General features: G+C 37.8%; 3 protein-coding genes across 12 annotated transcripts; all 3 read right to left on the reverse strand.

The window, feature by feature from the left end:
* LOC18778294 lies at window positions 1,161-3,861 on the reverse strand. Of its 2 annotated transcripts, XR_002270545.1 has the most exons (3): window positions 3,538-3,861; window positions 1,266-3,284; window positions 1,161-1,175 (listed from the first exon to the last, which is right to left on the reverse strand). XR_002270545.1 is itself a non-coding variant. In XM_007213069.2 (2 exons), exons 1-2 carry the CDS (start codon window positions 3,645-3,647, stop codon window positions 3,161-3,163), a joined length of 234 nt encoding a protein of 77 aa, XP_007213131.1. In that variant the 5' UTR covers window positions 3,648-3,789; the 3' UTR covers window positions 2,984-3,160. The 2 variants fall into 2 exon arrangements, 1 of the variants encoding a protein (XP_007213131.1); XM_007213069.2 differs by lacking the exon at window positions 1,161-1,175 and having other exon boundaries at window positions 2,984-3,284; window positions 3,538-3,789.
* LOC18779715 (uncharacterized protein HI_0077) lies at window positions 5,243-9,102 on the reverse strand. Of its 5 annotated transcripts, XM_020561118.1 has the most exons (8): window positions 8,633-9,097; window positions 8,212-8,453; window positions 8,037-8,133; window positions 6,375-6,558; window positions 6,185-6,266; window positions 5,922-5,988; window positions 5,708-5,813; window positions 5,299-5,604 (listed from the first exon to the last, which is right to left on the reverse strand). In XM_020561118.1, the coding sequence occupies exons 1-7, from the start codon at window positions 9,071-9,073 to the stop codon at window positions 5,748-5,750; spliced, it is 1,179 nt and encodes a 392-aa protein (XP_020416707.1). In that variant the 5' UTR covers window positions 9,074-9,097; the 3' UTR covers window positions 5,299-5,604; window positions 5,708-5,747. The 5 variants fall into 5 exon arrangements, 3 of the variants coding, with proteins under 3 accessions (XP_007211493.1, XP_020416707.1, XP_020416708.1); XR_002270992.1 differs by lacking the exon at window positions 6,185-6,266 and having other exon boundaries at window positions 8,633-9,099; XR_002270991.1 differs by lacking the exon at window positions 5,299-5,604 and having other exon boundaries at window positions 5,791-5,813; window positions 6,148-6,266; window positions 8,633-9,101.
* LOC18779603 (transcription factor GTE4) lies at window positions 16,521-22,992 on the reverse strand. Of its 5 annotated transcripts, none has more exons than XR_002270662.1 (6): window positions 20,327-22,959; window positions 20,195-20,240; window positions 19,988-20,104; window positions 19,785-19,858; window positions 17,825-17,933; window positions 16,521-16,974 (listed from the first exon to the last, which is right to left on the reverse strand). XR_002270662.1 is itself a non-coding variant. In XM_007211299.2 (5 exons), the coding sequence occupies exons 1-4, from the start codon at window positions 22,154-22,156 to the stop codon at window positions 19,800-19,802; spliced, it is 2,049 nt and encodes a 682-aa protein (XP_007211361.1). In that variant the 5' UTR covers window positions 22,157-22,992; the 3' UTR covers window positions 16,521-16,974; window positions 19,785-19,799. The 5 variants fall into 5 exon arrangements, 2 of the variants coding, with proteins under 2 accessions (XP_007211361.1, XP_020414883.1); XR_002270661.1 differs by having other exon boundaries at window positions 17,814-17,933; XR_002270663.1 differs by lacking the exon at window positions 17,825-17,933 and adding an exon at window positions 19,030-19,242.

Below are 23,270 nucleotides of genomic sequence, written 5' to 3' on the forward strand. Positions count from 1 at the left end.
ATAAAGATTATGCATGAAATTATAAACTATTTTGAAATGCAAGAATAAAATTGATTATGTAAATAAATAAAGCCAATTAGAAAATACAAAAATAAAAAAAACATTGTGCAACAAAAAAGAAATAGAATATGCAATAAAAAAAAGTTATCCCAAATTGATTAAAATGGCAATTAAAAATATTTTACCTCATCGGAAAGATTCGCACCGCTCCGAATGTTCCCCTTTGTTTTTGTCAAGGCATTTCTCCATTTCCCTAACTCTTTGTTTAGAATTTTCCATCTACTAGACAAAGCCATTTCGGTCCGAATGGAACCCGATCTTTGACAAAATTCTCCATGAATTTTGCTCCACATATGATGGAACTTCATCTCATTGCCCGTGATAGGTTCATGACTAACGTTCACCCAAGACTGGCACAACGCAATATCTTCCTGGGTTGACCACGAGCCTCCGATTTCAACAGAAGATGCCATTTGTTTATTTTCTACAAATGGAAAGTAGTACAAAAATGTGAGTGGATAGTAAAAAATATTGGAAGGAGAAGAGTTTGTATGGAATTGGTGTGGAAAGTGGAAAATATGAGCATAGAGTAAAAAATATTGGAAGGGGATGAGTTTGTATGGAGATTTGGTGTGGAAAATGAATTATGTGAGTGGAGAGTAGAAAATATTGTATGGAGAAGAAATTGTATGAAGATTTGGTGTTGAAAGTAGATAAAATGGTTAGGTATTTATAGGGAAAAAATACATACATTTTTCGTATTTTTTTTAAAAAAATTTCAGAATTTTTTCGAATTTTTTCGGATTTTTTTTAAAACCGTAGGATTTCTGAAAAAAAATCCAATCGGAGCCACCCGGTGCCGACACGTGGCAGGTAACCGTTGGTGCTGACGTCAGCTGAACTCGGGCTCGAGCCCAGTCAATTTTCGCCCTTGGGCCTGCCCGGGCTCGTGGGACCCGCAGCTTGCCCGGGCTGCATTGCTCGCGCTGGAGCTGGACTTGGGCTGATTTTTGCCTTTTGCCTGGGCCAACCCCTGGCGCTGTACATGCTCTTATGCCACATGTCCACCTCCGGCAATCCACCTTCCGGCCAGCCGCCACTATGCCTGCTGCCGGCCAATAACCCCCACCTATCGCCGGCCAACCGGGGACCAACTCCGTTGCCCTTTATTCACCCTAAAAAATTAAAAGATTTTGTATCATTGAAGGGAATCATCATCAGTTTCCAGTATTTTCATTTAGACACAAATTGTTGATAGAACTTACCCATACTTCCATTTAGAGAAATTGTATATAAAGCTCAACATGAAGGCATCCGATCCGAATAAGCGATCAAAACTATGTCGATCCTATTCCCAGCCTGACAACCCCACAAACAAATTCAATTTCAAACCTCAATTCCCAGCCCCATTTTTTATGTTTTTCTGATCTCTTTTGTATCATGAGTGACTACCTTCATCCTGTGATTTGGCTTGAGCAAGTTTTGTTTCATAAGCAGCTCTTGTTTGTTATCTGCAAGTTTGCCTCCTTTGAACAAAAAATAAATAAATGTCACACATACAAGAAGCGTATGTGGGCCAAACATACAATGGACAGTCGGATTTTATACTTGCTAGCAGAAGGGATTGAAAATATATTTATGAGAAGCCAATCAGTAAATTCCCCTTTTATCTTTAGCTTAACAAATTATCATGACAAAAGTTCTTTCAATTTCAAGTGAAGGATGATCTTACTAGCTTGGGTATGTATGTGTTACAACTCAGAAATTAAACATACTCAAAGGTAATACTTCAACCAAAAACTGTTAAGAAAAATTTGTATGGTAATGAGACTTTCTTTCATGAATCATGTTGACAATACTAATGAGTTTCATTTTTACGGGTATTTTTTGTCTAAATTTTTTTGAGACCCCGGAGGGGAAGAAATATTCCTAGATTCGCCACTGATCATATTTGGACTATCTAAACAACAGAACATAGCAGAGCAACCCTTCAATGCCAAAAGAATGCTGGTAGTCCACAACAAACACTTACAACCTCTCTTCTACTTTCTCCATCTCCCTAATTCTCTTTTGAATTTTTGTTTCCCCTGCATCAAACCCTTTATCAAATAACTCAGATTCTCAAAACCTAAACCTAAAGAAAGAAAAAAGAAAACATGCGAAAAATGTCCAAAAGCTTCCCATTCTTCTGGATGCGTGGGCTGTGAAAACCTCTACCAAGCAATCCTTTGAGAATCCAGAAGCTCACGTAGGTTAGAGCATCAAGAACACAAAAGATGGGTTTTTCGTAGTCCATTCGCTCTGTTTTCAGTTTTGTTTTCGCTTCCAGTTGTGGCTTCCAAGGAAAAAAAGAGTTTCGCAGGAAAAAGTTGTGTTAATGAGTTTTTTTTAACCATAAAAGGAATTCTTATGCACATTATATTAGTTTGACCAAATTATAGAACAAGGGCAAACATGAAACCAGCAGCCATGGTTTAAGACACGGGCAGAGCAGGCAGACGCAAAGGCACCGCTACCTCTACAGCATTGGTTTTAAAACAAAGAACTCACAGCAGCCACCCAAAGCCGGCTGCAGCACATGAACAGCAGCTAATTCCTCGGGGCAAAGGGGGATCTGAAAATTGGAAAATCCCCATGGAAGAGCTGGTTTTGATCCCCTTGGAGGTGTGGATGTGCCGTAAAAATGTACGCCCACCAATCCCACAGCCACCCACCTCCCCCACACAGCTAGCTACCCCACTCCATTCACGCACCTCCACCCAAAGGCAGATAACAGCCAGAGCCTCACCAAAGCCATCCTTCACTGATATCAAGGCAGTTACTTGATGATTTTTGAATTAGGGATTGAATGTTATTGTAATATAATGTGAATTGAATTGCTGTTTTGAGTATAATGGTTAAGTTTCAGAATGGTGATGATCATTTTTTTTTTACTCTGATTTTTTTTATGGGTTTTGATGAGTTGCTGTGGGGTTTTGATGGGTTTTTTTCCACTCAAATTCACATAGAATTCTACATATTCACCTCCATGGAATACATAAACAGTACACAGTAAACACAGTGTGATGATGAATATAAAACACCAAACTCAGTGATAAAACTAAACTAAAAATAAAAAAAATAAAAATAAAAAAATTTAAACAATCTGAATGAGATGAGATTAGCAGGGGATTTGAGAAGTGAACCACTCCATCACATGAATTGGGGCTTTGACCAACTCCAGAGCCAACTCCACGACCACCGTCACGCACAAACAGCACGGGCATATGCAAGTCAGCAACAATCTACACCCAAAAAGAAAATTACCCCCACCCAAAATTAAAAACAAAAAAACCAATCAGATCCAAACTTCAAAATCAACAAGCTCCAGGCACTACGAACTATCAGATTGCATAAAAATCACATAATTTCAAAAACCCATATAATCAAATTGAATGAAACCGCATAACAAGTTAAGAACCAAGAAAATTAGAGATTGCCCAGATGACCCATATGCCTGAAAATCAATTGAATTGAGAAAGGCAGAAGGAATTGTACCCGACGATCCAGATAACGATGCCGACGATGGAGAGGACGAGGGAGAGGAGAGCAAAAGGAAGGCCGAGCAGAAAGCCCAGAGGCCTGCAATCACCTTCTGAAGAGCACATTTTCTCTCACTTTCTTTCTTCTTCTTTTTTTCTGGGATTTTGGTTCTTCAGCAGCAACTGCTTGAGAGTTGAGAGAGGAGAATGGAGAGAGACTTGTTAAGTAATGGGAGACGGCACACGTTGTGTGTTGTATTGTTGGAAGTTTCTTGTGCTTTTCTATTTTCTTTTACCAACGCAACCAGTGGGATATGCATGATTACGAAAAATCTGTATTGGTTTTCAATTAAAAAATATTTAAATATTTAAAAACATATCTAAAGCATCGAATCTTTTACCTTTTCTTTTCCTAACAGGAATCTTTTACATTTACCCTATATACTTTCGGAATAAAGTTTTACTTTCTAAACCATGTATTTTTAAATAATAAAAAGAGTGACTATTATTATGTTTTTAAAAAAAATTATCCACTCATATTTTGTAACAAGAAATATGGAGTTTTTTTCTTTTTAATATAAGTGATAGTCTAAATTATAAGGGGATGAACAGTTTTTCACACACACATTACTAAGGATGGAAAATACCCTTGTCGGGTCCTCAACCCTAACAAGAGAAGATTTTGAGGAAAAATTGGGCCCGGGCACGAAGATCCCCGAATTTTAAAAATTCCCGATCAGGTATAGGCCGGAATGATATTGTTATCCCCATACCAGAATAATTTACATATAAGATTACTATGTATTATTATAATATAATCAATAAATATATAATTTAATATTTATTTAGTTTTCTAAAATTAAATTGAGATGATTGTGAGCAGTTTTATTGAATTTTATAGGTTAATTAAATGTGATTGATAGTTTAAGTTGAAATAAATGTTATAATGTAGGATAAATATTTTTTTTATAAAAAATATATGGAATTCAAGCCGGGTTTGAGAGAAAGCCTCTCGACAGGACGAGGAGGAGGATTCCCCGAAAAATATTATTGGGGATGAGGCACGGGGGCACATATAAGGAGTTGAGACGAGGATAATATTGTCATATTCGACCCCAAACCGTTATGTTATCATCCCTATCAAAGTGTCATGAAATTTAAATCTAAGACCATCAATTTAAAAGTTAATTTCTTTTTCCACTAACTTAATCCCGTCTTCTTCGATATATGAAGTTAATAATGCGAACCTCGACAAATTGGGGGGGGAGACTGCGCCTTATCCCTGACTACAATCATCAAAAGCGAGAGAATCCGCGTGTTACTGTGGCTCGTAGTATTTTGACGTAGCAAATAATTTCACAGCAATGACGATGTGCCAGGTGAACTGAAAGATGTCCATATGGGCTGCCACCTGGAAAAGTAGGTTGTAGTTAAATAGATGTCTATATGACCTTTTTTTTATATTCTTTTTTCATATTCTCAAATAGACATTTTTGTGTGGTGCCAAAGAAAAAGACTTATGAGATGTTTTGTCAACAAAGCTAGTGTGGCGGTGAGCCCATGATTCCTTAGCGTGTCGTATTAAATGAAGAACAGATGTGCAAAGCAAGTTTCAGAAGAGAAGTCGCCTACGCGTGTAGGTAGCGATGCGAGAGGTGATTGCAATATTTGCATCTCCTATGGCTATGTGAGCCATGTGCTACACTATGCATCCCACCACGTTTTAATTCCGATTCTCATTATTTTGGCCAATTTCTTTGACCGGCTTGGATGCCAGAAAAGAAAAGGAGAGAGAACTTCTATAATCGTACATATAACAAATGAATGTACAAAATTTACAAGAAAAAACTATAATGGTGAAGCATCTTAACAAAAACAAGAAAGAAAAAAAAAACTACAACTGTGACCCAGAAGTAGACAAGAATTTGACAACAGCTTTTGTACTTGAATTTTTCTGTTGAGCAGAAAAAGAAAGAAATTGAAGATGAGGGTAAAGATAATAACTCAAAAGTATGTGCACTTTTCTAGATCTGGTATGATGTCGCTTTCTCTCTTCTCTAAACATGCCAAATTAGGTGATGCCCTGAAGAAAAATCAGCAAGATAGGCAACTGGGTTGTAATGCTTCTTGCTAACACACATGAAAGAAAGAAAGTGTGCAACCATATACGAGGATATGCTTCATACCAATTGCTCGGAGACGAAAACATTTGCTGAAGCAAAACAACTAAGGCCTGTTCAAACTTGAGTTCTCACTCTCTATGGAAATTATGGAAGCAAGCCTATCATAAACCTGAATGATAGTTGAGATGTTAAGAGTATCCATTTGCCAAAGGATAAAAGATAAATAATAAAGTTCTGAAATTAGTTCCACGGAGCATGTAATGCTAGGATCACATACCTCCGTAAGCTTCCCAGTTTTATCCTTTTTCTTATTCTTATCCTGGTCATTTGTAGGTAAGTCATACCTGTAGAGGAGATGAAGCAAATTGTTATGATTCCATGAACATATATTTTTACACATGCAGACTAGAACGAGAATTTAAGTCATTTTTCAAAAAGATATAACAAAGTTGAACTTGATATTAATAGTGACATTTTGTACAAAAACTCTTCCTAATTAATACCAATCCAAAGAACTGCCAAGAAATACAATTTGCCCACCAATCACGAGGAATTCCAGCCTCATCACGAGCAGAATAATTGAAGGGCCCTCTCAACTCCACATTATACTCTTTTAACAAGTCTGCATGGTTATTGTAAAAAATCCGTATAATGATCAACCTTGCTCTAAGAATGTAGTAGGACAATAGATGAGAATATATACACAGGAAATATGAAGGGAGAGCCAAACCTTTAAATGCGGAAGATGGGGTACAATCCATTTTCTGACAGACATCAACAAACCAATGGACTCCAACAGCCACATGTGCAACTTCTTCATCAGCAATTCTAGCTACAATGTCTGATGTCCTGAGATCTCCAAAGCCAACCAATTTTTGCACAAGTCGTGGTCCAGCATCTAGTCCTCGAGCTTCCTAAAACCAAGGATTACAACAAATATAAGCTAAAGAGAATAAATCTGGACGAAACAAAGATTAAATTCTTTTCTTTTCTTTTCTTTCTTGCTTTCTCTTTGTCCTTTTTTTAATGTGTGTGCAGAACACATGTACACATGTGTGCATTCTTTTCTTCCCTTTCTTACCAAGGAGTCTGCCCTTAAATTGGTTAATAACAACATGCTAAAATGTTGGGGGAAAAAACTAATGTTTCTTAAGTCATCCATCCTCAAATTAACTATATATCCAGATGTTCATGGAGTGACTGATGAGGAAATTATCTTGCAATCAATCAACCATCTCCAATTTTTCTTGGTATTATAAACAGCACAAAATCTTAGCTTTTAAAGAAGCAAATGCCCATCATTCTTAACGAGTTATCAATGTTAAAAAATAGCCTCAAGAAGTACGTGTCAGGTAAATTAATTGAAGGAAAACTAAGAGTTCAAGACAATGCCAATCCTGCCTGCAGTAAAGGCAAGTAGATGCAACACAGTTATGCGACACCAAACATTATCACAAAATCATTTGTTTGTGTGTCCGATGTGCATCACTAGAAATCCAAAATTTGGTCATAGTAGCTAAAGGTAGAACAAGCAGCAGAAGAGTTTATATAATAAATCAGTCAACTGTTACAGCACTAATCTAGGCTTCTCGCGCTTTCTTCCTATAATTTAGCTCAACAATCCTCTAGACCTCACCATAATTTGACAAAAGTTCTACAGATTCAAAAAATTCATTATTCCAATTTATTTATTTTCAATTTTTGGAGCAGCCATTGTTCTAAAAACCACGAACTTTTACAACTTGATCCCATGTAGTATCAACCGTATAGGCTTACACTTCCTCAACATTCCATACAAATATATACAAAGGTCATAAAGCTCTCTTTATTTGGAGAAGAACATAATAATTTTGAGAGAAATTATACACAAAACATGTGAATATTATCGATAAATACATTCAAATAAAAGTTTTCAAATACTACATACATATTATATATATATATATATAGGATGATCTCTTTCCAGAATGTCTAGCAAATCAAGACTGCAGATTCAGACACAACTTAACCAATTAAACTATCCTGATTGATAGTCTGACAAGATAACAACATGTTACACAACAAAGCAAGAGAAACTGATTGCATATACATTGCACACATGTGAAGATTTTAAACTATGCAACACTGCAATTGGAGATGTTGCCAATCACCAGACAATAGTCAACACATAACATTGGTATTGAGGGATGTCACAGATTGTTATCGCATGGAAAAAACAACATATTTTTTCTTCAAGAAGTTTTAATAAGGACATTTTTCTCAACAGTTACATTATATATGGATACCTAAGATGCAATGACATGCATCTCAGCTTGTTTATGTCTGATCTATTGGCTGAGAAAAATGTTGTTTTTTTAAATATTAGACATAACATAGGGTTTATGGATATTACCTGGACTAGAGGGATCACTGCCAAACGGGCAGCAACATTTTCAGATGATTTCTCACACTCCCTCCAAAGCAGATTATGAGCAGGCATGTCTCCATAACTTGTCACAAAAGCAAAATTACAAGTCAACCTAAGAAACAACAACCAATTATGTACCCAAATTAACTACTCTCCTCACTTGAAACCAAGTTCAGCAAGTCTCTGAGAACACCAAGCAAAATGGCGACTCTCATCGTCAGCGACATGAGAAAAGTCAGCAAAAAATCCCTCCCCTAGAGTCTCACTAAAAGGTGAAAAACGAACAACAGTATCCCAAGCCAAGTCAATCGCATTGAGCTCAACATGAGCAAGATTATGAAGCATATAAGCATTAAGAGGCAAACCCGAGTTCTTGGGAGCTGGAATTTCTTTCGGGGAAACCTGAATTCACATAGTACATGGCAAAAATGAGTGCCCACAGATGTGCATAAGCATTGTATACATCTTTATAGTTTGTTCAGAAAAAATTAATATAAATTAAAACACTGGAAACAGGAAATTTCCATGAAAAAATATGCAATACCCAAAAAAATGTATTTTTAAGGAACAGAGAAACAAACCAGTTGAGGTTTGAGAGGGCGAGCGGGTCGAGGAGGGGGTTCACACGAGCCAATTGGAAGGTTCTCTAGGCGCCACCTGGAAAAAGCAAGATGGGAAAGCTTGGATTTGGCGAGAGGGTCACTGGTGGAGAGAACCAGAGCACCAAGCTCTGCAAGAGAGGAAACTGATGACACCATTGGACAGTCATCGCTGTTAAGAGAAGACGGCTGTGACTGCAGCGGCTGAGGTTTTGGGCCTTTGGGTCCCCAGCAACGATTCTCATTGAGTGGGGACTCTCTCCAGGTTTGCAGACCTGTCCAAGGTGAACATTGCAAGGAAGAAGAAGAAGAAGAAGAAGAAGAAAAGGAGTTGATTTTGAGGCAGAATAAGAAAGGGACATGGGAGCACAAGGAGCGTTGTAATGTTGGAGAAAGCATGGGTTTCAGTTTCAGACGCTGCATTTCATTTCATGTGAATGCCGCTGGTGCTGACCTCCCATTCTTATAGGTCCGTTTGATGCTTGTTGATGAACTTTCTGGTCTGTTTGTTTGGGCCTGGTTTTGGCATTTTTATTTGCTGGGATTGGTTTTCTATCGCCCAAAGCCCATAATTGTTTAATTTTTTTCGTCTCTTATTTAGTTAATGATGTAAAGTCGCATGTCATGAGATTTGTGGTTCAAGTGGTTAAGAGCAGTTACCATTGCACCCAAGATTCTATATTACAATCACCCCTCAATATCGCTCGTATTCATTAAAAAAAGAATTGATGCAAAGTCACAAGAATTTTGTTTGCACTAGGGTTGGGCACGACGTCGTTTGGTTTAGTGTTGGGTGAAACTAGAAATTTTTGTAGGGGTGGGCTGTTTTTGTTTTTGTTTTTCTTATGGGAGATATGTTATATTACTTATTGTTCTTAAAACAATCAAGTTCATTCACATACCGAACAAATATAATGCAAAGAAGTACATAATATATGTAAAACATCAAATTAAACACATGGTCACACATCAAATTAAACACATTGTCAAACATCAAATTAAACACATATTGCCAAACATCCAAGTGAAGTAGAACTCTAAGCTATTTGAGTTTCTCAAAATCTGTGATTATTGAATCTAAATCAATATCCATAGAAAGTTCTTTCTTAATGTAGACAATAAGGGAATCTATCAAGTACTCATCCTCCATCTTGTTGCGAAGTACAATTTTAATATGTTTCATAGTTGAAAATGTTCGTTCTGTAGTCGCCCTAAAAACTGGAAGAGTTAACACTAAACAAATCAACATATCAATCAAATAATATGTCTGTGCTCTATTTGTTTGAGTTCATCATTGATATAGTTCAGAAAGAGTAGACATATTTTGAAAGATATCAAGATGTACTTTAGACTAAAAAAGTTCTAGTTGATACCTCAATAAATGTAAGTCTTTTGAAGTGAAATCTCTTGGATAAAATTTCTCTGCAAGCTTAGAAATATCATCAATTTTAAATGCTTTAAAATCATTGCTAGGGTCCAAAGCAGAGCTAAGAGTAAGAAGTTCTATTGTTCCATTACTGAATCTAGTGTTTAACTCTTCCAATTGATAATCTATGGTATCATTGAATAAATCAACCTGGTAGTGATGTTCAATTGTAATATCATCACGTTTTTTACAAGAACGATGTGTACCAATTTTGTAAAGAGCATTCATATATGGCATATCAATGTCATGTTTTTTGCAAAATGATTCCACTTCCTCAAAGAAAATATCCCAACCACTCAATCTTAATTTCTTAAGAACATCTTTTGTACTACGAACTAAATTCATAGTAGTCAAGATATCTTGAAATTTATTTTGTAGTGCTCGGCAAAGGCCATTAGTAACTCCCATCATTTTTTCCAACAAATGCAAGACAAATATGAACTTAAAAGATATCATCACTTTGAAAGTACTAGTAGCTTCCTTGCGTATAGAGTTAGTGGCTCCATCCTTAGTTAAGGTCTCAACCACTAAACAAGATGCATTATACATATATACCAAGTCCGCAATAGAATCTTAATGAGAACCCCAACAAGTAGCTCCAAGCCGAAGCAAGGTACCAATTCGATTAGCCCCTCTACTTATGTCACGTTCACCAATATCCAGCATATGTGCAATATCAGTTGCTTGAGTAGATTGTAACTCGCCATGGCACTTAGGAGAAGCAGTAATAAGATTGATAATAGAATTCAAGGTTGAAAAGAATAGCCAAATAAGAGTAACATCTTTTGTTGCTGCAACTAATGTTAACTATAGTTTGTGAGCAAAACAATGTACATAATATGCATAAGAGCAATCTCTAAGAAATAATGCTTGTAATCCATTCCATGCACCTAGCATATTGCTAGCACCATAATATCTTTGACCTCGCATTTTATCAATTTGGAGATCACAATTAATTAGGACTCGAGATATCTCTTTTTTAAGTGTTGAAGAACTAGTGTCTTCAACCCTCACAATCTCAAAAAAAAGTTCTCATACAAAACCATCTCTATCAACAAATCTTAAAACAGTGACCATTTGCTCTCTGTTAGAGCACCTCCACCCCAAAAGGAAAGGGCAAGGTAAGGGCAGACACTATTCACGTGAATGGTGTCAACCTTGCCTTTTTTGGTTCCACCCCAAAGGGCAAGAGCAATGACAAATACTATTCATTTTACTTTATTTTCTATTTTTTATACTTAAACCATTAATTTTGATAAGCTTTTTAGATAATATTTTCGGTTGTCACATGTCACTATTTATTATAAAATTCTCACTTAAAATTTCAGATAACATTTTTCGGATAAAATTTTCAGTTGCCACGTGTCCATATTTATGGTAGAATTCACATCTCACTCATCATACAATTGAAATACCTACTCACTCATCATACAATTGAAATATTCTCGGTCCTCATAGTCCGACAATGAAGTATAAGAACGACTCAATCATTGGCGGAGGCGGTTCCACCGGATCACGACGCGGGGGAGTATTTTTCTTCAGAGGACGTAATAGTGCCATTATTTCAGACAGAACATACCACTGGAATGGACTGCGGGCATTGTTCACTTGAGGATTTTTGTTTTGCCTTGACTAATCTATTAAAAAAATGAAATTGGAAATACAAGAAAAAAAAATATATATATATATAAAAAGACATTGAATTGAATAAAACGGAAATTAATTTTTTTTAACTCGTTGCCAAGATTTTGACCTCTTCGAACATTTGGCCACGACCCTCCGGCTTTGATGTAAGTGGTCATATTTATTTTTGCACATATGAAATTTTGTAGTAGAAATTTTGGTGTGGAAAGTGAAAATATTGGAAGGAGATGGGTTTGTCTGAAGATTTGGTGTGGAAAGTGAATAAAATTGTTAGGTATTTATAAAAAAAATTCAGAATTTTTGAGTATTTTTTTCGAATTTTTTTGCAATTGTTTTAGCCAAAAAAATCAAGGCTGTAGGATTTCTGGAAAAAATTGCATCGGAGCATCCAGGAAGCACCACGTGGCATATTCCCATTGGGGCCTGTCAATGGTGACGTCACGCTGACGTCAGCACCTTCGGACAAAAGCCCAGGCAAGATCTGCCCGTTGGCTTGCCCGGGCTGGTGGGACCCAGGGCTTGCTTGGGCTCATTTTCCTACGCTGGAGTTGGATTTGGGCTGGCCGGGGGCCTGTTGCCTTGGCAGGGCTTGTGCGCTACACTTGCCCTTAGATGTATCTATTGCTTCATCAACAAGAATACAATAAGTCGATTCCCCAACTTACTTGCAAATTTTAGTTCTCGCTTTGTCAGCGAGAATATGCAAAATCTCATTTTGAATAAATAGTGAGGTATATTTAGCATTTCTTAGGGCATTCTCTAAAATAACTTCAGCAACTTTATCATTCCAATGTGCTATATATTTTTTTTATCAATTCAATGAAATTTCCTCGATTAATTGAGTCTATGGATTCATCATGACCTCTAAAAGCACATGCCTTTAGCTGTAACTGATTCTTCCAAATTTGCTCTTTTGGTTGTTTGTAAATAACTTTCTCAATGTTTTGAGATGATTTCATTAAATCTTCATCACATCTTACACAAGTATTATGTGGTGAAGATGGACCTCTAACATGTTGCAAAAATGCACATTTCTTTCCATCATTCACTCTTTTCCAATTATTGAACCCTTCAGTAATTAGTGAAGACCCATTTTCCTGGATTCTTTTCAAACACAAAGCATGGTAAACAATATATCTTATATGTTATAGGAGAATACTAACTATGAAAATTGTGAGAACCAAGAATATTGAAATCGACGTCTTTGTTGACCGAATAAAGTCCTTGGATACTCAAAAAATTTAGGTTGATAAGGCCCTAATTTGGCATAAACCCTTCGAATCTCATCACACTGATTAATGGGGTGTTCACAAATTGGAATATGTTTCCTTGGATCTCGTTTTAAAGAACTAGTGTCAAATTGAATTGAAGTATCAATATTAGATGCAAAAGATGTATTCTTAGTATCAAGATTAGATGCAGAAGGTGTATTCTCATTATCATTACCACTTTTTCCAAAGAATGAATGAATAGTCTTTCCTCTCTTCGCCGGTCTATTATCATCATGTAACATTATATCCTAACAAAAAAAATATTATACACCAACAATCATATATATATATATATATATTCTTACAGTGAGAACCAAAAATACATCTATAATCAATGCATATAAACAATAACAACTTAATTACTCTATGAAATAGAACATTTATCAATTGAAATCTTGCATATATAAATATTGTTGTCTCTTTTCTTGTTGCTCTAAGAATTCCTAAAATTTAACTCTCAAACCTTAAAAATTTAACAGTAACAATTCAAATTTAGAATTAAATAAGAAGAAAGAGACAAACCTACCAATACTTTGTTTCGAAGCCCTCTTCTTTTTGGGGTTTACTATTGTTGTCGTGATTTTTTTTATTGTTTTGAAGCCCTCTTGTTTTTTGGGAGGTTTAATGATATGCTAACATTTTAATGATTGTTGCCCTAATTGATGAACCCACCGAACAAGAGCAGCATGCATGGGTTGGGAAAAAAAAATAGAAGTTTCATATTCCTTTCCTCTCTTTTTTAATCTTGCTGTAAAGGTACTTTTGTTTGGCCTTATTCCTTTGTGTGGGTTGAGAAAAAATAAAGTGTTGTGTGGTGCTAGTGGGCTAATATTTAATTATAATATATTTGTTTATACATTGAAGCTTAAATTAGAAACTTAGCACCATGCTACAACGAGCCCTTTTCTTAGTTTCGCCTTTAAACTCATCACCCAACCGACCATGTTGACTATAAAGATCGTTGGACCAACGTCGACCTGAGATGAGACGTCATCAAGCACGTATGTCCACCAAGATTTACATCTTGGTTCGGTTGGTTTCAATGAGGCATGAGGCGAAGGAGCAGTGATCATTGACTGAGTTGGCTGCAAGTCCTACAAGGTGGAGCTAGGATAGAGGCGAGATCAACGAGGAAGAAGGCCACCAAGACGAAAAGCCTACGCAAAATGAAAATGAGAGAGAGAGAGAGAGAGAGAGAGAGAGAGAGAGAGAGAGAGAGAGAGAGAGAGGCTACGATTTTTTTTAGTGGGTTGAAATTCAAAGCGATGTGGGTGCATGGTAGCCTACAATTATGTACTTTAATTCGTTTTTGGTTTTTTGAATATCGTCAATTAGGTTTGGTTCGGTGAATTGATAATTTATGGATAATAGTTGTACAGTCCTGATCTTTTGGATTATTGGGGTTTAAGAGATTTGTGGTCATTTACTGTTGGATGTAAATTCAACGGTTCACTCACTTTTACACTCCTTTTAAGAAACTTTTTAAAATCATTGGATTAATATCCAACGATGGGGTGACCACAATCTCTTGGACTCTTGTGATCCAAGAGATCGGAATTGAATAGTTGTAATTGTTGAACTAATCTGATTTGGTTTATTTGCCGAATTTCAAAAAAGAAAAAACCAGCCAAACCTAACCGTCCTATTTGGCACTCAATGCCTGTTTCTAGACAAGGGACCTTAACGCCATCTAGTTTTCCATCCAAAAAATGGCACGTGACACGCACATGCCATATACTTGGATTTTTAGTAATAAAAACTTGGTTATTTACTATATTGCCTCCTGAAATTTCGGTCAAATCTCACTTTACCTCACCCAAGTTAAAATAATCCACTTAACCCCCTTAACCGTGATTTCGTGTGCCACTTTACCCCACCGTTATCTCCATTAATAACTCTATTAGTTTTGATGACGTGGCAGGGCTATTTTAGTCTTTTTACCAAATGTAATTACTTGTTTAATTAAAAAAATTATATTAAAAAATAGCAAAATTAATAAATAAAAATATTGCTTCTCTATTCTTTAAAAATAAAAAAATTAAAAAATTAAAAACCTACCCAGATCCAATTCTCGCCAAAGATCCCTCCCCAAAAATGGCATCATCCTTTCTCCTTTCTCCTTTCTCCTTTCTCTGCAACAAACCATCGCACCATCATCCATAAACACCCAAACCCACCACCAACCACATCCACCCACACCCCCCACTAGCCATACCCACCCAATCCCCAAAGATTATGACCATGAATTTGGCATCCATTGCAATTGCCGTGATTCCCCTATAGAGGAATTAGTGACTAACTGAAACATTAAAAACTTTTTTAATGGCAGATGTTCTCTCTTCGTTGGGGGTGGGGGATTTGGGGTCAAGGAAGTTCAGGGGGCAGCTCGGTGTATGGTGTCGGTTTCAAATGATTGGGGGTCGGGGGAGTGTGGATGGCTTGGGTGATGGTTTGGTGGCTGGGTTGGTGTGTTGTGGCTCGGGGCTTAGATGATTTGGGGCGGGGGGAGTGTGGTTGACTTGGTGATGGTTTGGTGGAGTGTGGGGGTGTGCTGGTGTGGATGGTGCAATAAGGAAGATGGTGGTTGCTGGACCAGGGGTGGGGCTGCACTGCTTTCTTTATTTTTTTTATTTTTATTTTTATTTTAGCTTTACTGTTTTTTTAAAAAATAATTTTTTATTCTTTTGTTTTTCATTTGTTTTGTTAATTTACTACAATCTTGATCTGGGAACGGTTTTTTTAAAATATTTTATTTATTTTTTAAAGCATAGAAAAGAAAGATTTTTATTTATTAATTTTTCTATATAATTTTTAATTAAACAAGTAATTACATTATTTTATATTTAATTCAATTTAAACAAAAAAAAAAGTGGGCCATTCACATGATACATCATCATTTGTGATAAAAAGACTAAAATAGCACTATCACATCATCAAAATTGACAGAATTATTAATGGAGATAACAGTAGAGGTAAAGTGGAACACGAAATCACGATCAAGGGGGTTAAGTGAGTTACTTTAACTTTTAAGAGGCAGGAAGGAGAGAAGTAAAGTAAGATTTAACCGAAATTTCAAGAGGTATTATAGTAAATAAGCATAAAAACTTTCAGAAAAATAATATAACAAAAAACTAACTTACCCCAACCCCTTTCCCCCACCTTCTCCGTGATCTCTACGTACTCCAAATGGTACCATTGGACAATATTTCCGTTTTCAAGACCTCTATTTCGTTGACCCAAAAAGACCTTTATTTCAACTGATATTTTATTTTATTTTAGCTGTTGAAACAGTCTAAAGAAAGTGTAATTAAAATAAAACCTGCTAACCCTAACATAGTAAACGATTGTACGGAGGTTTAAGCCAGCCTCACAATCAATACATACTTTTGTGAGCTCTTCCATATAGCTGCATAACCAAGAACAATTCTTTCAAATCTTTTGATTTTTTTTTCCAACCAAAACAGAGCATAAAATCGAGTTTCGTCTCCAGCAACGATTAAGCTGATCTTGTTGAGATTGAGACTACTACTAGTGCATACAAATCTACCAACATATCCATTTCATGAAAACACAAGAAAATTCATATGGAGCAATTTGACTCGATCAACTTGGATTACAGACTATCTATCTATTGTGTAAAACCAAAGCATCCTGAATCTGTCAGCACGAAACCGAAACCAAGTCACCGGAATTTAGACGGGTAGCAGTACTTAGCAAAATGTACACGTGCTATGAGAAACTAATTATCACCACATTCTACCAATATTATACAAATTATGATTCTGACCAGACCAATGGGGGCCGCTTGCAGGCATTGAGGAATCAATTAACCCAAAAGTGACAACCCCATTCTATACTTGCAGGATGGTTGGAGCCCATGGAGAAAATTTCCACTATACACCAATTGTAGATTCAAATCCATCGTCTGAAAAGCTTCCAATCACCATGCAGCAAAATCACCATCTACCCTAATTTTCAGACATCTGCCATTTAAGAAAATCGTAATTAGCATTTGCAGATCATCTCTGGTAAAAAAAAGGAACCAGTCAATTACATAATTACTGTCATTAAATCATTCCAAATCCAAAGACTCATTATGGCATAGCATACCACAAGAGGGGCAAGGGGGGAAACACATTTATTTAGCGACCCTTTAACATGGAAATTATTCTGTTCGAAATTGAAATTTACTCATAGCAATCATTTATGCTCCAACATTTGGTATGAAAGGAGGGAACCCACTAATAATGAAAAGAAAAGAAAGAAAAGAGAGTAACCAGGTTATAAGGTAAACAAATTCAGTTACACACACCGATCTCATACATTCATAAAAAACTACATCACCACAACTTCAAACCACACTAGGATTTTAACATTGACAGAGCATTTTTCCTTGCTCCAAGCTATCGCTCTCAGCTATTTCTAGAGATATCCTTCTAACTCTTTCAGGAAATCTTGTTATGCACTATTTTCACTGGCTACACAGCATGGTACACTGGTCGGATTTAGGATTTGATTTACACCAAGCTGATCCTTACATAAGAGAAAAAGCAGAACCAAACTGATTGAGAATGAAACTCTACTATCTAATGGACCAAAGCAGGCGAACACAAGTCAAAACCAGTACTTTTATACTACTCTACATGGTGTGCCTTTATGGATGGCCAAATGCCCTATTTTGGCTTTGTCGATTCTGAATCAAATAGTCCAATAATTTTCCAGCATAAAAAAACCTACCAGAAACATCTTAGTGGTATTGCATGCAGAAAATCTACTATTGATTAACTAATCAGATCCTTGATCTTATTGGAACAAAACTGACTTGTATTCCACCTGAAAGATACCACATCTTCAAGTTCTATTCCCTGCACCTCAAGAATGTAATTGTGTTCCCAGCCCTCCATCAACGCCCGAGCAAAAAGCAGGATAGCACTCCTTTCAACTAATTCAAGATATAAAAAATTTGCTTCAAGTATATATGTGCACTAAAACTAGAAATATGCCCAAAGCCACAAATAAAGCCAAAACTTGCGTCAAAAAAAGTATGGTTTGAAGATGGCCTTTATTTTATTGTCTAAGACATAAGGCCAAGTAAGGTATACACATGGCCCATAAAGTAAGAAATCTAAGCAACATGCCAGTATACTAAAGATTAGATGTGACCAAATTATCAAAGGCCAACATAATGTTCATTAACTCTGACTTGCTCACTTAACTGACCAAATCCAAACACCCTCACACGAGAAAGACAGGTTATTTCTTACGTGATTTGCTTTGAAATTCTTGCAAAGAAAGAATCAACAAAAATGAACAAAAAAATGACAGATTAAACTGGCCTGAGCCGAGTACACATGCACTATACAAAGACAGGAAAACAGAAAACAAGAAAGCAAGTCTCCATTGAGAAACAAATCACTGCAATTCCATAATCCAACAGAAATCATTTGAAAGAAACATCCACTAGTCTTTTCCATCTTACTCACTTAAAATAATCCTTCCCTAACAGGGAAACAGGACTAACCAGCATACTTTGGTGGCTGACGCATTGGTCAGCCCACTCTACAATCAACATATCCAGCCCCAATAATGGAATAGGATAGACAACAACCAAGGGATTTTCATAATGCAAGGGAAAATTGTTCAATAATTCCAGTCAACTTTGAATCATATTGCACCAAATTCCAATGGAAACGTTCTCACTGGCCAGATATTTTTTTTTTCCCGTTCGAAAAGGGAAAAAAGACAACTAGAAGAATCAGCGCCAAAAAATAAATTAAAGTACCTAAAACATTATTGCTGAGTAATATCCATACTTTTCCAGGGACAAGGACTGTTATGATAAATCCCTTGAGATTCTTAGAGAAGAAGAGGAAGGGGGAGAGAGGATAACAAAAAAGCAGGGGAATGGATGGATGACAACTTTGCCAAGATTGGTAATTATATGAAATGAACATTAACACCAGATTTGATAGGTTGTACAAAAATTAATAGTCAGTGGTAAAAATAAAGGGCTTGCTATCTTAAGAAGCTAAGGCTACCTTGATACAGCAGGCTTGGCATGCGCCGCCAAGATGGAGAAATTGTAGCCTGTGTTACATGGGTTATGGTTACCAGATGTGGGTGCTGAGTCCAAGTGTCGGATTCACCAGTTTTCCTATAACTATCCACACTCTTGAAGTCTAAACAACCAAACCATTATCCATATTCATTCTATGTAAAGCATTATGCGACCAAATAACCTCCAAATATACCTATAAAGAAACCAGCATAACATCACAACTATAACCCCAACCAACAGCCTCATATAATAACAAGAAAATAATACACAACCCACTGCATAAGTTTCATTTTCTGCAGTATCTACAGTATTTTTACAACAAATTTTCCACCATTCAAAGCCCTTCACTATAATCAATAATAAGGAGTAACAAACTTGCCAAGGTTTGTCAAATAAACAATTATAGTGGTTGACCGATAATTCTCATGACATCACATCTACTAGATGAATCATGCCACAACCTCTATAAAATAGTTTGGCTCGTAAGTAATGTAAGAACCTCATGGCTCGTAAGTAATGTAAGAACCTCATGGCTCATAAGTAATGTAAGAACCTCAACATGTGTCTCCAAGGCAGACAATTTAAAATTATTAGGGTGCTACCGCATTTCACTTGCAGTTTATTTAATTCAAGTACGATATAACCCCAACTTAACACTATAGAAGCACAAAAACTACAAAATGCTTGGAACAAGATCAAGTTGGCAGGGGACAAAATCATGTTGACGGATCTTACCTCAAAATTAAATCGTTAAGTCCTCGGCGACCCCGCATCTGATCCAGATGCTGACGAACTATCACTATCTGAGTCTGCAGAAACACATATGTAAGAAAAAGAAAATGCCCGACTAAACAAGATATTGCATCATTGAATTACTGTATGCCCAACAATCCATGAAAAAATTCATTATCCACAAACAGAGATCTGTGTCACAGTACCACTAGAGGAAGATCCAGAATCACTGCTAGAGCTGCTTGAACTACTTGACCTACTCCTATTATCACCCTGGTTATCCCCTTGAATGGGTGTTGAAGAAGAAATAATCTTTTCATCTGCTGACATAAAGAACGAGTTTCAACTTATCAGTTTCTTCAGGAAATCACTGATTTCAATGCCATCAAATCTCACATTCTGAAATACCTAACCTGTTTTGGTTTCTTTGGGCACCTCTGCCACAATGGGGTCCTGGATCTGTAAAGAAACAAAGAAGAAAAAATCATTTACCAACAAAAGCCACCAAAAAGCCAGATGTCATAAGGTATGAGTCAAAGCATTACCTGCTGCTGGACATTCTGCTCAGTTTCTGCTCTGGCTTGCATAGCCATTTCAGCTTTCCGCTTGTGTTTGCTCAAACTCTTCTTGTAGTTGGTTACAAACCTATCAAGCTCCCACAGGGTCTCAACATCAACGCTATCAATGTCCACTTCAATTTCATCATCATGCTGGAATAGGTCAGAATTCCTCCTCTTAATAATCTGTACAATGGAATCCAGCTTCTCTGAAGGTAGACTCTGGAGGCTTGTGCTAAGCTTTTGTTTTTCCTCATAAGTCATGTCCCTTTTATGAGGATCTTTAGCCTTAGGCTTCTTTGGAGCGGGGGTTCTAGGAGTAATAGTCATGGGCTTTGGCTTGGGATCAACATGATGAGAGATAGACTCAGACCTGTCCAAAATCCTTCGCATGTCAAGAGGAGGTGGTGGCAGTGGAGGTGCCTTTCTTGATGTAGGTGTAGGAAGACTAGCCCCATAATCATATCCAAACCTCATCTCACGATTATAATCTGACTCTATGATAGCCCACCTGTCCTCAAATATCCTGGATAGCTGCTCTGCCATAACATGAACATCCTGCCCTTGTGGGTTATAAGTCATGGCATTGTGAAATGTAAGTCTCACATCCTCTGCAAATTCTTTCGGAGATTTGTACCAATTCTTGTTCAGCCTCGACTTAATGGTACCCAAGTCCATTGGGTGCTTGATAATGATGTGATAATCGTGCAAACCAAGCTTGGCAGCATCAACAGGTTCATTAAACACCCAACCATGCTTGTGTTTCATCAATTTTTCAAGCAAAGAACTGCAACTCTTGAAAAACTTGCTTCCCATGCCATACCCTTGCCCTAAATCTCCTCCACCATGCTTCTTCCCATTCAATTTCGACTTCTTATTACTCTCAGCAGGCGGAAACTTATCCTTAGCCAACAAAAACTCAGAATTATGATAGAACTGGTTCGCCTTGGGGGTTCTCTTCTCTTTCTCCACAATATCACTCATTCCCTGACTATTCTCCAACACTGAGATACTCAGCTGATGCAAAGGCCTAGTAACTTCACGGGGAACACCAACCGAAGCAACCTCAGAGTGAACCCGTCTCAGCACTGCACTACTATTATTGACCCCCTCATTCGTTACAAGGGAGAGATTAAACCCACCAATCTGCCCCTGTTTGGCCTCAATCCTCTTCACCAAACTCCGCACCATATCAAGCTCACTCTCAAGCTTCCTCCGAAGCTCACGCATCTCCTGCTTCGACCTTGAAGCCAAATTAATCTTCATTCGGTTCTCCGGCCCCTCCTTCGCCAGCCCATTTTCCACAGGTGGATCCCGACTTTCAGGTTCCACCACTGCCACGGCCACCTCTTGCCGGTTCAGGCTGGAGGAATCGCCAGAGGCAGCAGCATCAGGCGGCGGAAGGAGCTGCTGCTGCTGAGCGGAATTCCCCTCCTCAGACGCAATGGTCTGAGGCGGAGGAGGCTGGGACGAATTCTCATTCTCATCATTCTTCTTGTTATTATCCTGCTTGTCGCTCTTGTTGTTGTCGTTCTGGTTGATGTTGTTGTCTTTCTCGTGGTGGTGGTTGTCGTTCTTGTTGATGTTATTGTCGTCGGCGGTGGTGGTTGTGGTGACGGAGGGGGCGGTTACGGCGGTGGTGGTTGTGGCGGTGGCGGTTGTGGCTGTTGGGTTGGCCTCTGTGGGTTTGGTGGTGTTGTTGTCGATGCTCTTCTTCTTGGGGCCTTTGAAAGCCTTTCGAGTATATACCTTGCTCTCCGTGTACCTCTGCTTCTCTCTGGCTCCATCACCTTCTCCTACTATAGGCTCCGAAGCCATACATGTACCTCCCAAAACCCTAACCCCCACTTTTTCCCCTCTCGCAAAGATCCAAGATTCCTAGGGTTTTTTTTTCCGCTTTCCCTCTCTCCACAAAAGGGAACAAAAAAAAAATTGACAAAACCCTAGTATTTCCCCCAAATCTCACACACCCACATACAGACACAAAAATCAAATTAGGGTTTCCCACCAAAAGACTACAAAACAAAGAGAGAAAGTTAGGGCTTACAACATCAACAACACCAACAACCAACAGTAGGGGGAAGCTTCGAGCTTTTTGAGCTTTTCGAGCTTCGTTTGCCTTTCTCTTCGACCAGATCTCGCTCCTTCTCTCTCTAGTTTCTCTCTCTAAAACGCTTCACAGTCTCTCTCTCACCAAGTTTCTCTCTCTTCTCTCTCTCTGTATCCTTATCTTACAGGTGTACGGCGAGGGAAGGGTTCGTGAGGGAGCGGTGAAGTAAACGAAGCGTGTGGGTGCACCAAAAGAGTCGTGCCCGGGAAGTTTCATAGCATGGGTGGGGGGTGATTGACTCACGCGCCATGTAAGGGAGTGACGTCTTACGGACCAATGGGAAGGCCAGTATAATAGGGAGAGCGAGCGTCAGGTTCACGTGAGGGTGGAGCTTATGGGGGATTATGTGGCGGGGAGTTGGGTTTTGCGAATATTTGGAGAGATTCCACAGGCGATAAGAGGGCGCGTGTGGTTCAGTTTCGGATATTGTGGGGGATGTGTTTTTGATTTGGTGTGTTGGTGGAGTCTCTCTCCGGCCAGATGCCTCAAGTTTTATATTATGTCGGTTGGTTCTCGTTGCTGGGATTTTGCCGTTTGCTTTGCTGGTTTGAGGTCCCAGCTAACTATTAATGTGGGCTTTTAATGGGCTTCAGTCGTTGAAAACCAGATTCAAGCCCAATTTCAATGAACTCAAATAACAGGGAGACTATAATGAGGAGTAAAAGTAAGTTATAATGAGGAGTTTCTTAATAGCCGTCTGATTTAGTGCAGAGTTATTATTGGACTACTGGATTAGACCCCCTCACTGTAACCCCTCTATATAGCTCCTCATTATAGAAGCCATCCTAAAATTAAGAAAAGGCTTTATTGCAAAGGACCTAC

The sequence above is a fragment of the Prunus persica genome, chromosome G3 (assembly GCF_000346465.2).
Source record: "Prunus persica cultivar Lovell chromosome G3, Prunus_persica_NCBIv2, whole genome shotgun sequence".
Lineage (NCBI taxonomy): Eukaryota > Viridiplantae > Streptophyta > Magnoliopsida > Rosales > Rosaceae > Prunus > Prunus persica.

Bases quoted from the DNA above. Each gene is read 5' to 3' on its own strand.
- LOC18779715 (XM_020561118.1), bottom strand. From the start codon at position 9,073: ATGCAGCGTCTGAAACTGAAACCCATGCTTTCTCCAACATTACAACGC. The intron at 8,454-8,632 runs GTTTGTTTCTCT...ATGTGAATTCAG, and splicing joins GCCCTCTCAAACCTCAACTG to GTTTCCCCGAAAGAAATTCC. The intron at 5,814-5,921 runs GTATGTGATCCT...ACTATCATTCAG, and splicing joins AAACTGGGAAGCTTACGGAG to GTTTATGATAGGCTTGCTTC.
- LOC18778294 (XM_007213069.2), bottom strand. From the start codon at position 3,647: ATGTGCTCTTCAGAAGGTGATTGCAGGCCTCTGGGCTTTCTGCTCGGC. The intron at 3,285-3,537 runs GTACAATTCCTT...TTTTGGGTGTAG, and splicing joins ATCGTTATCTGGATCGTCGG to ATTGTTGCTGACTTGCATAT.
- LOC18779603 (XM_020559294.1), bottom strand. From the start codon at position 22,156: ATGGCTTCGGAGCCTATAGTAGGAGAAGGTGATGGAGCCAGAGAGAAG. The intron at 20,105-20,194 runs GTTAGGTATTTC...TCTTTATGTCAG, and splicing joins GCCCAAAGAAACCAAAACAG to CAGATGAAAAGATTATTTCT. The intron at 19,859-19,987 runs GTACTGTGACAC...GTGTTTCTGCAG, and splicing joins TTCTGGATCTTCCTCTAGTG to ACTCAGATAGTGATAGTTCG.